Genomic DNA, 14,710 nt, shown 5'->3' with positions numbered 1-14,710 from the left:
TCATACTAAGCCTGCAGTCAAGTAAAAGTAAATTTCACACGTGCTGCTGTGAAAACGACATCACTACTAAGTCAGCTTGTAAGGCTGGCATTTTTCTTTCTTTCACACCCTAGAGCTCTTCTCTTTGTTTATACAAATTCAATTTTATCTTGTTAGACACAATCCATCCTGTTAGAAACTTTTCGGATCCTCATTCTACCTTTCACCACATTAGCTTTCCTCCCTGAGGGTTCAAATCCACACAACTTTAATGTTCTCTAAAGGACACTTTTTTTTTTTTTTTTGAGATACAGTCTTGCAGTCTTCCTCTGTGGCCTAGGCTGGAGTGCAGTGGTGTGATCTCGGCTCACTGCAACCTCCACCTCCCAGGTTCAAGTGATTTTCCTGCCTCAGCCTCTCGAGTAGCTGGGACTACAGGTGTGTGCCACCACACCCAGCTACTTTTTTGTATTTTTAGTGGAGACGGGATTTCACTGTGTTAGCCAGGATGGTCTTGATCTCCTGACCTCGTGATTCTCCTGACCTCGTGATCCACCGGCCTTGGCCTCCCAAAGTGCTGGGATTACAGGCATGAGCCACTGTGCCTGGCCTCAAAAGGACACTTCTAACCATGCTAAACCATATCAAGTCCAAAGCAGATTCTTGTGGTGTGAAACCTGTTCACTCTCAGCAAACAAACAAATCCCTTCCTTCAGGGGTCTGATGGGACAATCCTAATACAGATCTCTTCTGGCACATTGGACATCGGCCTATAAATCAGTACCTTTTGGACAGGGAAGATAAATCAATTAAAAATACAACCACCTATACCATTTACTAAATATTTTCATCTTAGTCCAAGGGATTTCAAGAGGGGCTCTGTCAAATGCCCTGCTGAAATCTCAGACTGTCTGACAGCATTCCTCTGATCCACGAGGTGAGGAACCCCAACTGTGAAGGGTCAGATGAGGGGCAGCCACAGCTCTGTTGTTGATGTATTTACTAACAAATATAGTGCTATTACTGTAAATATCTAAGGACAGATCCAAACAAATATGATAAACATTAGTTTACTTGTAATCCAAGTTCAAATAAAATTCGAACAGCTTCCACCAATGTCTTTTTTAGGTTGAATTTTGTTCCCCAAAAAGATATGTTCCAGTCCGAATCCTGGTACCTTTGAATGAATCTTATTTGGAAATAGAGTCTTTGTAGATGTTACCAAGCTAAGATGAGGTCATACTGAATGTGAGTGGCTCCTAATCCAATAACTAGTGTCCTTATGAGAAGAAGGAAATTCTACTGAAATGCAGGGAAGAAGGTTACATGAAGATGGAGATGGAGAATGGAGTGATGATGCTGCCACAAGTCAAGGCCTGCTGGAAGCCATCAGAAACTTGGAAGAAATGAGGAAGGATTCTTCCCTAGAGCCTTCAGAGGGAGCACAGCCCTGCCAGTACCTTGATTTTGGACTTCTTGTCTTCAGAACTGTGAGCCAACACATTTCTGTTGTTTTAAGTCACCCAGTTTGTGATACTTTGTTATAGCAGCCCTAGGAAATTAATTCAACATCTAAGCAAAACGATGGACTTTGAAGGTAATGCCTATTAACATCAGAATCAAGAGCACTTAGGAACTGGTTGATAAAAAACCAGAAAGATCTGAGAAAAGTTGAAAGAGAGGATGACAGATATCTGGACTCCCGAGCAGGTGGCAGTCCTGGCCAAGGCGAGGCTCCAGATGGCAGTGGAGTGAATGGGTGAAGGAACTAGCCAAGCAGAGTCGAGGCACTGGCTTTGAGGCTAGGGGGTTGGACAAGAATTGACATCCAGCATCAGGCTCATCCCCAAGTTCACTGTCCCTCCCAAGCGTGGGGTGATGATCCTTTCTCAACAAAACCCTATCACTTTTAAATGGCAACAGATCACAAATTCATCCATTTGTCATCAACACAGAAGCAAAACCATGTTGAGCTTCCTGTCTCCAATGTGACATTTTCCCTGCCTCTGTTTCATCATTCTAAATTAGACAACAAGGGAAGGATCTGCTGGCCTCTCTGCTTGTCTCTATCTATAGTGCTCTAGCCACCATCTCCAAGGTGCTAAGATTCTACTGATTGATGACGATATCGCTAAAATGGTTACATTCTGAACCAGAACAAGGAAGGTGTTATTTTCTGAATGTGCAAACTTAGGAGTGGAAGGAGGCTCCCTGGCAGTTTCCTATATTAATCTGGCTCCAATGTGGCCCCATGAAATATTCATCTACAATGGCAAATCTCCTCCCAGGATGGACCTTAAGAGACATCCTTAGGAGACTTCCTAGCAGGAATTAGATGGATGTATTATTGCTAAATCCTGAACTCACTGGGAGCCAGGTTAATCTGGAAAGTTAAAATAAAAGTGCCGCCTTGTGGCAAAAGGCCCACTTCTTGGCACCTTAAATGAAGCACAGCCCTGCAGAGGGCAAGAGTAGTAATTCTGAAGATGCCTGTACCCACCGCTGACACCCCTTTAAGGAAGCTACTATGGAAAAGGCCAAATGAAGCATCGATGTGCAAATACCATTTAGCAAGCACAGATAAGCTGGGTTAAATCATGCTCGGAGCACTTAAAAAAAGATTCAAATGTTAATACATTAGCACTAGAACATGCTGTACAAGCAACAGGAAAATTGCAGTTGTCAACGTGTGAATTTAGTCTCGGGATAAGTTCATCCAAGGAAGTAAAATCTCAATATAGATCGTTTTTTTATTTGAACCCCCTTCCTTCCATATCCACGTGTTTCTTTTGGAATGGGGGAGGACATCGTTACTCAGCAAATGTATTTCACACCAAGAAAGGGTTAGGACATTCTTCATCCATGGAAGGAATGTGAAGTTCTCAGCTAATTAGTTTGAAGTGGTCCTTCACAAGGTCAAACCACAAAAGATGGAGAAGGTGTCCCAGGATGTGTGTGTGTGTGTGTTCGCATGTAAGCCCTTGTGTGCATATCTCTGTATATCTGTGTGCATTCTTTCTTATTCTTTTATTTATTTATTTATTTATTTATTTGAGACAGAGTTTCACTCTTGTTGCCCAGGCTGGAGTGCAATGGTGGGATCTCGCTTCACCACAACCTCCACCTCTCAGGCTCAAGCCATTCTCCTGCCTCAGCCTCCTGAGTAGTTGGGATTACAAGCATGCGCCACCATGCCTGGCTAATTTTGTATTTTTAGTAGAGATGGGGTTTCTCAATGTTGGTCAGGCTGGTCTCGAACTCCCAACCTCAGGTGATCTGCCCTCCTCAGCCTCCCAAAGTCCTGGGTTTACAGGCGTAAGCCACCGCGCCCGGCCTGTGCGCATTCTTTTTAATGAGAAATAATTCTAAGGGGCAAATAGCAAGAGGAAAGGGGCAGTGCACCTACTGTATTACAGAATTTCTGGCATTTTCCTGTTATACTTCTCAGAAAGTCGACCTGCTCATCATAGCAGGTGCATGGGAGTAGCTGCGGCATCCTGGGTGGAGAGCGCATTGGCTGTTGCGAAGGGAAGCCCAGCTATGTGAGCTCACCCAGCCCAGCCAGCAGGGAGAAGGGGCCCCAAGTCCATCTGGGGCCTAGATAGAGACCCCAGAGCTTGGAAGATGTGGCCAACTCTGCTTGCTGGTTTGAAAAAGAGATGTATTCCAGGTTGAGTTTGACAGGCTGTTTTCTATATCAAAGCAACAAACAGGCTTTCATTTCAGAACGCATCTGGTCTCCTAAACCATTCTATCACAAGCAGCTATTTTCTTTAAATGGAAAGTCAGGGCAGTTTATTTTTCTCAAAACCGTGCTGTCAACTCTTCTGTCTGACTCTTGACTTTCACCTGTTCTACACAATGGCAAAGCTGTTCTTAAAACGGTGGTGTGGGGGAGACCCTCCCTGAGGACGCTATACTTGTGATATATTTACAAAAATCTGTGCCTCAAAGGGCACGTAGATCAGAAATAAAGATGGAATGTATTTGAGTCAACTTATTTAGAGAAAAAGGGATGCCAAACCACTCTTTGTTTTGGTCCTTGAACCAAAATAAATCTCTTCAAATGACACATCTATTTACATTCTTAATGGGCATTTGAAGTTTTCATGAGAAAGGGGCAATTTTAAAAATCCTTATCCCTCCTTACACACTCTAAGTCATTTTTTGGGGGGACAGGGTCTTGCTCTATCACCCAGGCCTAGCACAATGGCACAATCAGGGCTCACTGCACCTTTGACCTCCCTGGGCTTAGATGATCCGTCCACCTCAGCCTCCCGAACATCTAGGACTGCAGGTGTGCACCACCATGCCCCGCTAACTTTTGCAGAGACAGGGTTTCGCCATGTTGCCCAGGCTAGTCTAAAACTCCTGAGCTCAAGTGATCTGCCCACCTCAGCCTCCCAAAGTGCTGGGATTGCAAGTGTGAGCCACCACACCCATCCTTTAAGTCATTTTTAAATCAAAGAATCATAGTTCCTAAGTGCATACAACTGATAATATGTATATATGCGTGTAAGATAGATGCTGTGCATTAACACACATCTGCAGTGTTGGGGTGAGACCACTACATCACATCACTTTCCCATTATTGTTAGTGCTCAAGTGTTGCTCAGCCACTATTTCAAAAGCTCACTGATTTGTTTTTCTGCATTCATCTAAGCAAATAATTCATTATCACTTCAAAAAGCATTTCCAACTAGGCAGAATCTGAGTTGTCAGTAAATATGCAATACTCCCCTAATTAAATTACAGTAATATTATCAAGGAAGGGGTACAATAATCTTTGGTACAATAATCTTACCTGTGATAGTGCTAAGATTCTCAGATGATTAATAGTATCAAAAATATCATTCTTAAAGTCACAACCTTTCATATTCATTTCCTAAGACATGTATTTCCCTCTTTATAACCATCCCCTCTTTATCAATTACAGAGTAGCACATTTAGTTTGTTAATGGAAGGAAGCTAACTTCTCTTTTCTGATATCTCACAGATGCTAATGACACATGAATGCTACAGTATTTAAAGGAAAAAGGGAAAGCAAGCCACTTGCCCGGTTAGGAATTAAAGGAAGCCACCTGAAAACTGAGCTAGAAACATCTTAAATGATTTTAGGATGACAAATCCCTCAGCTAAAAATTGTAGAAAAAATATATAATTAAAAATGTAGAAATCCACACCATCATCTTCTGCGTAACAACAACTTAATTATTAAGCGGTTATAAATTAGCCATTAGTTACTTATTCTTCTAAATGATTTCACTTTTCCAATTCTCATTTCATCTGTTTTCCATATTTAAAAAAAAAATCAAAGAAATTCAAGATATGGAAAAGACACGCTGGGTGAGGATCTGAAACTGATCTGGTAGCTTTGGAGTTGACATAATCTTGGCCTGGTGCAGCTCATTTTCGAAAGCTGCCTCAAATTTCCCCTGGTTTTGAGCTTTTTTTTTCCTTACCACTTTCATCTAGCAAGAAATCATCCTGGTAACGGAACTTCTCCGGTCCACATGCAATAAAAATGTCATCATCACCAAAAAAGTCCTGAAGGCACATCACCTACAAGAGAAAAGCATGGCACTCAGCAAGGGTGGTAGAACAGCAATTACAACAATGCAACCCCACGAGCAGACATCTGCATAAAGCCCCTTCCCACCTAATGGAATCAACAGGGCAGCTTCTACAGAGGAATTTCAAAAGAGGGGTTCGAGCATCTGTTACTAGTAAGAAACATGTTCCATTTCAGTTCTGCAGGAAAACAGGATAAGGAAAATAGAACCAGTAACTGTCACATTTATTACTTGATATATCAATAGGCTCTGAGGTAAGAGCCCTTTGTTTCCACATTAGAGTAGGTGCAGTGCCCCTTTCCTCTTTGGAATGTAATACTCTTTGATAGTAACACAAGTCAGCATATGGTTTTAACAACAAATATGTTTAGTAATTGATGCCATCATAATCACTGAAGAAAAATATTTCTCTTATCATACGAACATAATCACCTCCTTTAAACCCATTCCACCTCCAGTTGAAAGAAAAATGAAACTCTTTTAAAAATAATAATAAATAAATTAAGCTATTGCTTAGGGTTAGAGAGATTATGGTAAGTGTACGCTCACACCCAAGCTCTGCCAAACTCTAAAACTCTCAGGCCACCCATTTCTTCTTGTCACGCAAAAGGCAAGTTTTAAGGTAACCTTTTGATATTTACTCGACTTACTCTCCAATGAGAGCTTTAAGAAAGCTAAATGTCATTTTTGCAAGTAAATGTGATCAAAATGAATAATTTTCAAGCATCTTACTCTCTGTCTTTGGATAGACTACGTAATATTTTATTCACATTGTGTGCAATGCCAACACTAGGAACACTGCTGATTTCTAACTATTTTCAATTTCCTTTGACCACTTGGGCAAATCGTAAGATGGCTAGTTGCAGGCACCCATTCAGAGCTGTATGAAATAGAGGTTGTAATAGTATTTTCCCCTGGATATTTGAGGACCAGAGACAAGCCTCTCTGGAGTGCTCGTGGGCACCTCTGGAGTTCTGCTTTTCTGTCAGTCCCTGGGAATGCTACTCTGACACATCACATGTGCTATAAGACATAGAATAGTAAGTTGAGAGAACACAGCAGTATTTAGAGTTCCCAAATGCAATGATGTGTGGGCTTTAGACTGTCTTTCCAAATAATGTCTCATTTCTAAATAATCACTTGGCTGAAGTTTTTAAAATGGAATTTCTATAACAGTTTGATAATCAACATTAAACAAGAATGAGGTATTATCCATGGTTGTCAATGTTTAGTCTGCCCATGAAAGCTTAAAAACACAGGGGATTTAAGAGGGATGCTGTAATCACTGAGGAAGATCAACGGAAGGACTTCAAGAGTGATGTCAGAAGCTCTGATACTCTATTTGGTTTAAAAGCAGACCATTTGAATTCAGAACCCACCCTCCATTTCACTCCTCTTTCTCTGACTCCAACCCAATCCTGTTCATCTTTACCTTCATGACACCATAGCTTCTTCTAGCATCATCTCAATCAACGCCCTCCCGTGGCCATTTTCATTTTACATTTCATTTACAGAAAGTATTTACTGAACGCCTACCATGTGCCAATCAGCATCTGGCAGAAATGAAGAAGTCATGATCTCCGCCCAAATGTGAACAATTAACCCAAAAGAGCAGTATCTCCTAAAGTGTGGATGGTTAACATGTTTTGTGCAAAAGAGAGTTCTAAAGCCAAACAGATTTGGAAAATATTGGTTTCCAAATTCTCAAAACCCTTAATGTTCTAATATATATCATGACGTCAAAGAAGAGATAGAAAAATCCAGTATTTCCCAAACTTATTTGATTCCAGAACTTTTTTCCCCACACAGCATCATGAAGACAGACAGTGTTCCTCAGAGTTCCCTGTAGAAGTGGGCCGACAGCCATAGGTGAAAAGATCTCTGGGAACACAGGAAAGAAAGAAGTTACCCACTCTGCTCCTAGGAGGCCATGCTTCTGCAGCTGATAAATATTTCGTTGCCAACTCATTTACTCACTCAAACATTTATGATGGGCCTACTCTACATCAAACATTCTGATGATGTATCTCTGATAGATGAAAAATACTGTTTTTGAAAGGAAACACATTCTCACACCCACCATTTGCATTTGAGAACATCTGATTGCTAACCACATCCTGCTCATCGGTGTGTTCATGTTTCACGCCACTTCTATGTGGACAAATAACTACCATCAAAACTACAACAGGTTTTAAGCAGGTTGTTAGCCAATGCTCTTCCATCAGTTTACTGATGACCATTCTCCAAGTCAGTGACTTAAAGAACGGAACAAACAATGATCCATCTTGGACAGGTTGTTTTTTTTTTTTGGCAAGCGGGAAATGAAACGTGATGAAATTTTGATGTTCTTTCCAACACTGAGACTCCAAGAATATAAAAGGAATGCAATGATTGTTAGAAAAAAGTAACTGTCATCACCCAGCACAAAAAGGCAGGGGCAAGTCACCTCGGTGCCAAGCAGCATGCATTCATTTACCTCTCACCAAACAGTCACTGAAATGAGAGAATTTGTTGAACTAGCAGAAACTCTGACGTTTTCTGTGTTTTCTGTTCAACATCATGTAACCACTTCCCTGCTCACAACTTCCCATTGGAAAAGGTAGGTATGGTCAGTAGAGCAAATTCAACTTTATAAAACTGCTCCTTGTTAGAAGTCTTCTTAAAGAGTTGATAGCAAAGGAGACTTAAACACAAGGTTATAATAAAGATGAATTTAGGATAATCTGTGCACTTCAGTGTGCTTCAATTATCCATGCACTCACGCTCTATCACTGATACAGAGGTAGCTATAATGTATTCCAACTAACAAGAGAGAATAACCGAGGGAGATTTATAACCCACTTCTCTAGACAATGTACATTGAGAATTTTCCTTGAGACACTACCGTACATTCTGATATTAAGGAATTATAAAAAGGTAGAGGAATTGAAAACCAGTGTTTCGCACAATAATCTGATTTTATTTATCTATGCATTGTTAATCCTTTTGAAACCTGGTGTTCTAAAGATTCAGTATAGTTACCAGTTTTTAAAAAATTCATTTGATGAATGAAAAACAGGCTTCTTGTTACAAAGGGATAGTGACAATTGGCCTCTCAGCCATGAATTATCTGCTCAGTACGTGTCAGATGTTGGAAGCATTCATGATGATTAGATAAAGGGCAGATGCAAAGGCAGAATTATCAAGTTTGAGAAAAGAGAGATGTCCATCCTGTGGAGAAGCACCTTTCCAAGCTTTTCTGTTCCACCTCCTTGCTCCTCTATCTCCCAGGAGAGTTGATGTTTTCAGAGCCTGCTCTTCTCTGTGGTTTCACTACAGTCAGAGATTCCGCCCCTGTAATAACTTTCCAACCCAGGCCTTTCCCCCACCCTCCTCTCTTTTACTCCCAGCAGCAAGTCAGTCCACGGCTCATCCTCCTGCCTGTGGACCCTGGCATTTTACTCTAGTGGATTTTCTCAACCCTACCTCCTTTCTGTCCAATCCATCCGGTTTAATTCTGTCAGTCTACTCTTCCTTAGCAAATTTTCAATATCTCTCTCCATGGCGCAGAAGGCCGTCCATGGCTTACTATCCTCAAGTTAAAGTTCATCTTTCTGAGCCTGGCATTCCAGATGCCTCAAAATCTGACCTCAACCTCTCTTTCAAGTTTCCGGTTTTTTTAGTTGTGACATGGTGCCTGATGCTTAAATAAGCATTTGCTGGATGGATGGACAATGGAAGGATTAATAGATGGATGGATGGATGGATGGATGGATGGATGGATGGATGGATGGATGGAAGAACTATGTCCTAACCTGAAACATGTTTCAATTTATCTGCTTGGCCTGTTTTTCTCTAAAAACGGCTTGTTCTTTCCTACCTGTGTGTTTGTTTGTTTGTATGTTTTCTATCTGGTATCCTTTCTTATTCTTTGCCTGTTCAAATCCCTCCTATGGCCCACAGCTCAGTTGCAGATTCAAACCCTACCTTCTCTGTCCACTCTAATACAAAGTGACTCATCCCGGCTTTGAGCCTCTATCCATTGATCAATACGAGTTTACTGACTGCCCATTATTTGCCAGTCCCTGGGCTAGATCTTAAGAACATGGCTGCCCTTATCCATCACCTCTTCTTTTCTAGTATATGTTTACAGACTTACGATCCAAATAATTCTTGTTGTGAATCAGTAATTCAGCAGAGAGTGACTTACATTACCTTCTAGTGGTTTTGTCAAAGGCTGGAGACAGGTGATATCACTCCAGCCCTTGCTCTGCCACCATCATTGACTTGAGCTAATCAGGAAACCTCCATCAGCTATCTTGAAATGAGTCCTGTTTCTATAGATCCTAACTTCAGTCAGCGCAAGGGCAGTGTCTTCCGTTGGGTGCCATTTCTTTTGGCACCATGGAGATGTCTGCTTAGGCTATTCCCTAAGAACACAGCACTATCAACAGAGCCCAGCTTCTGAGTTAACCCGGCCCTTCCACTTGGATGTTAATCTCTTTGTGTCTCAGTTTATCATATTAGTTGTTTCAAGATGAGTTAAGACAATGAATCCAAAGATAATAAGTCCTCAATAAATTTTAGCTATTTTATTAGTCCAAATGTATTTTTACTTCTAAATAAGTATACATCGAGTGCAAACACACAGTATATACTTCCTAAGTTCTATACCAACATGCTTCTTTTCTAAGTTGATTTGAAGAAAACATAGCAAATGTGTGCCTCTTCTTGCTTGGGGAATAAGGATTTTATCAGTATCATTATTTTGATGAAAGGCACACTTTGAATTAGCATCAGAGAATGGGTGGAAAGCTAGTAGAAGCTGCTAACACAAAGGTGGGGCAGAGTTTATACCACTGATTTCCATTAGCCTTCCACAGAATGATGCTGTGAAAAGTCATTTGTAAGCATATTCACCTGATATAACAAATGTGCTAGGAACCACTGTCTTAACTCAAGGCCTCTTGAGATCTGTCACCAACTTCTAGTTTTATCACAACCAGAGATTTTTATTCCTCTGAGAAAACTGCTCTCTGTTGAAATATCCCCCACTGCAAAAGATACTGTATGTGTAATATATGCAATTCATAAGCCAGGTAATCTGTTTATAGTACATGACACTTAATATTCTGTTGACTAATTTTCAGTTTTTATAGTGCTTTGCTTATTATACAGAAATCTAACTCCAATGTTGAATTTTTTTTTAACTCCAAAGAAAAACAGTCAGCTTATTTCATGAGAGTTTATGTGATGGTGCTTAGTATTATGTCATACCCACAATACCTCAAAAAACATGGGTGATTATAATTGCCAGATGTGCTGGGAAAAGTCCTTGAACGAGCGTCAGGATACCTGGGTTCTGAGCCCATATTGCCTATAACTGTTGCATGAACTTGGATGAGTGACTTAAATTCTCTTGCTTATCAGTTACTGTATTGATTCTAATATGCTTTACCACAGTAATTATATATCTGATAAAGATAAAATAAATAGGAAAATTCTTTTTAGTGTGATGTACCAACAGGAATAGTTCTGTATACATTACTACATTTCATCTTCAACATACATGATAATACTGAATCCTTTCAACTATGAAGGAGACAAACTATTTGACAATAATTTATCAGTATCAGTATGCCCGTTTTACAGATGAAGAAAAACAGCCAGGTTAAACAGAAAATCAATAGGAATTTGAACACAGGCCACTTAGAACTCAAATGCAGGCTCTTAACTACCAAGCTGTAGGAAAATGAGTCTATCATGCACCCTCGCATTTGCGTATTATAAACTTCAGCTGATAAAATAATTGTGCTCAATAGTTACCACATATATTGTACATTAACAGTATGTAATAAAATTGGTGTCTAATAAACCCCCCCTTTTTTAAAAGAAGGAAGTTTGAATTCTTCCTTTGGCTCAAGGAAGACACATTCCTTTTTCTGACTCTCTTTATGTGAAATCTGAATTCATACCTTTTCCGTTAACTTGTCATTACACACAGTCGTCCCAAGAGACTAAGCTGCTTTACGAGGAAACAAAACGCTACAGACAAATATGGACTTCCTCTCCTCTGAGCTTCCGGCCTGAGTTGCTCTGCAAGGGCAGAGATTCAAACAAAGGCAATAAAAGCATCTGCTATTTACACATTTCCAAAGGAGGACCGTGGAATCCATTCCCCCTCACTGGAATAAGATCTCCATGGTGACGCTGACTTCAGGGAGCTGGGCCAGTTTCTCAGCAGGGCCTAGGCAAGGATATTTTCTTTACAAGAGCGCCCTCTTCAAACGAAACAGGGGATATCTCCGTAGCCCTGGACACATTTGAAGCCACAGAAGTCATTGTGTCTTTATCAGGTGTTTTCCATTGTATGAGAAACACCAAAATATTTTGCTGTCACCCATTTAAAGAATGTATTTTAAGCAAGAGAATAAACCATCACAGAAGTAAAAACGAATAAATTCATCCCATCTATTTGAATAATTGAGTATGGCACGTTCTTTCTGTTTTAACTTTATTTTTCTTTAAAATACTTCATTTGTAGTTCCTTAAACTTCTTGATACCAGTTAAAGATGGCACGCTTAAAGATTCTGTGGTTAACATTTTAATGAGACGCTCTTTACCAGAAAGGAATGCTTATATATTTTTGAAAAAATATATAGTTACCTATGTATTTAAGGTGCCAAGTCAACAACCTTCTTCTTTCTGCACAATTCGTAACGTGACCATTATAATTAGCTTTCAGTTAAAACTTGGCACGTATGGGGCTCCTCGTCCTGCCAAAACTGAGTTTAGAGGAGGTTCCTCTTCCAATTTCATTCCATACTTGCCTTCTTCTCTCCACTCTTAGCAATGAGCATTTTTATGCCACATGATATTATAAGTCAACCACTGTGAATTTTTCTGTCCTATAATCATGTAATTCCATATGTTTCTGGTTCTAAAATATGTTCACAATTAGTTTTATAGCCTAATATTAGAAGTGTGTTATGTTATTGTCATAAAACACATTCTCCATCACTTCTTTACATTTTTGTTTTCACTCTTGGATGATAAATTTATGCAAGTGATAATTTATTTTCCTCTAGCCCTTATGGCTGGAAGCTTCTAACTAAAAATTCTTTAAAGAAACTTTGGCTCTTGGCCAGAGGAAAATATGTGAATAAAAATTAAATTAGTTAAGTAATAATAATTAACAGAAAGAAGAAAATAAAGATCCTCAAAGTACCCTTTACAAGTTTAAAACATGAAGCACTAAGACTTTTTTTTTTTTTCATAAAAATAGATAATACTGTTGAAATTCAGAATAGGCTAGGAGATTACACTCAAACTAACAGGCTGATGCTTAAAGAAATAGAAAAAGGAAAAGTTCTCGTTTGAAACGGTCGCAATTTGATTCGCTGGGTCAATCAGAAAAAGTCAGTTATGGAATTGAAAGTGTATTCCTTCCCTGGATGTGTTCTCAGCTGCTGTAGTTGACATGGACATCAGTTATTGCACCTGCCGTTGAACATACTCTCTGACCCAGGAATGCACCCTTTATGCATGAATTACCATCTTTCACAGACTCAGACATACCTAAGCAGACTGCAACCTACTCTAAATGACTCATCTTTTGTTATCTATCTATCTTTTTTTTTTTTTTAATGCTAACATTTCATTCTCTTTTTTAAAATGTGTCTCTTAGTCCATTCAGGCTGCTATAACAAAAATATCCTAGACTGGATGGCTTGTAGACAGCAGGCATTTGTGTCTCACAGCCTGGAGGCTGGAAGTTCAAGATCGAGGCACCAGATGATTTGGTGTCTGGTGAGGGCCTGCTTTCTCACTGTAGCCTCACGAGGTGGAAGGGAAGAGGGACCTTTCTGGGGCCTCTAATAAGAGCCCTGATTCTATTCATGAGGATGATGCCCTTGTGACCTAATCACCTCCCAAAGCCCGCCTCCTAATGCCATTGTCTTGGAGGTTAGGATGTCAACATAGGAATTTGGGGGGATACAAACATTCAGACCATAGCAAAGTGTAAAACGACACCCTAGTAACAAATAGTGACCAGGTGCCTTGACTCGGCCACCTAGTAGATGTGTGACCTTGGACAACTATTTAACATCTTCAAGCCTCAGTTTCCTCATATGTAAAATGGAGCTACCAATGCTTACCCCGTAGGGTTTCACGGGGGTCAACGAGATAACGTATGTAGAGTAATAAGTACCACGCCTGGCTTATAGAGAACACCAGCGATGAGCAGCTACTGCTCTCAGTGCTGATATTAGTAAGGCATAGTAGGTAGGTCTCCATGTTGAACATCAGTCTGAGGGATTTGGGGCTATTATTTAAGAACAGTATACTAAACTTGAAATATCTGGGAAAGAGAGGTATGAAGAATCGAGTTTACTCAGAAGGTTTCCAATCCTGGTCTTTTGCCAAGTTAATACCACATCAGTCCTATTCCTCTGGTTTCTCCCACTAAGACATCCTTTCCTATTGTCTACCTCCTTTTGAGAATAGCTTACCTATTTCTTTCACTTAAGGAATTAAAGGATAGTCCAAGAAAATGAAAACTGTGACACAGTAGTTTCTTTAGAGAGGGTGCAAATAAACTCTGGTCTGAACCCAGAAGCTAACCTAAATCAACTACCTTAAGATGAGTGTTCAAGATTAAGGGTGGCCAAGCCCAGGAAATTGGCTTATCTGAACCGTCTGATTGAACTCATTATTTTCAGGGATAGAAAAAGATTAAACTTATATTCTATCGCTGAGAAGATCTCTCAAAAGATTCATGCGAGTAGGTAGTTGAGATTGTGGCATGGTTTCTAATTAGGCAGAAACATCTTACTGTAATAATTGAAAAAAAAAGAAATAAAACTCTTAAGAGAAACAGGAAGCCACATAATACAGAATCTTTTGGAAATCCTTAAGGGGTAAAATGTGGCACCGAACATATGGTTGGTTGTCTGCTTAATGCCTGGGGAGTGATATTGGACATAATGCTATCTTCAAGTCATTCTGAGAAACACTTCGAGTTCTCATCACCAATGTCAAGAAGTGTTTATAGCAGGAGTCATAAACACAGGACCAACCAGGGATAGGCAGGGAATACGGATGAGCGAAGGCTGGGAAAGAAAGAAAAGAAAGAAAAGAAAAGAAAAGAAAAGAAAAGAAAAGAAAAGAAAAGAAA

At 40.0% G+C, this 14,710-nt stretch overlaps 1 protein-coding gene across 9 annotated transcripts in view; it reads right to left on the bottom strand.

Moving 5' to 3' along the window:
* Positions 1-14,710, bottom strand: part of DCLK1 (doublecortin like kinase 1) — a 356,733-nt gene that overhangs the window by 174,291 nt on the left and 167,732 nt on the right. For all 9 annotated transcript variants that reach the window (XM_023208816.2, XM_023208817.2, XM_023208815.2 and 6 more), the window contains one exon: positions 5,442-5,541. In XM_023208816.2, the coding sequence (XP_023064584.1) occupies positions 5,442-5,541 (100 nt within the window). The remainder of the gene's footprint in view (positions 1-5,441; positions 5,542-14,710) is intronic.

Source organism: Piliocolobus tephrosceles, chromosome X, assembly GCF_002776525.5.
Source record: "Piliocolobus tephrosceles isolate RC106 chromosome X, ASM277652v3, whole genome shotgun sequence".
Lineage (NCBI taxonomy): Eukaryota > Metazoa > Chordata > Mammalia > Primates > Cercopithecidae > Piliocolobus > Piliocolobus tephrosceles.
The sequence above is the reverse complement of the archived record's forward strand: the minus strand, read 5'-3'. Positions and strand labels throughout refer to the sequence as shown.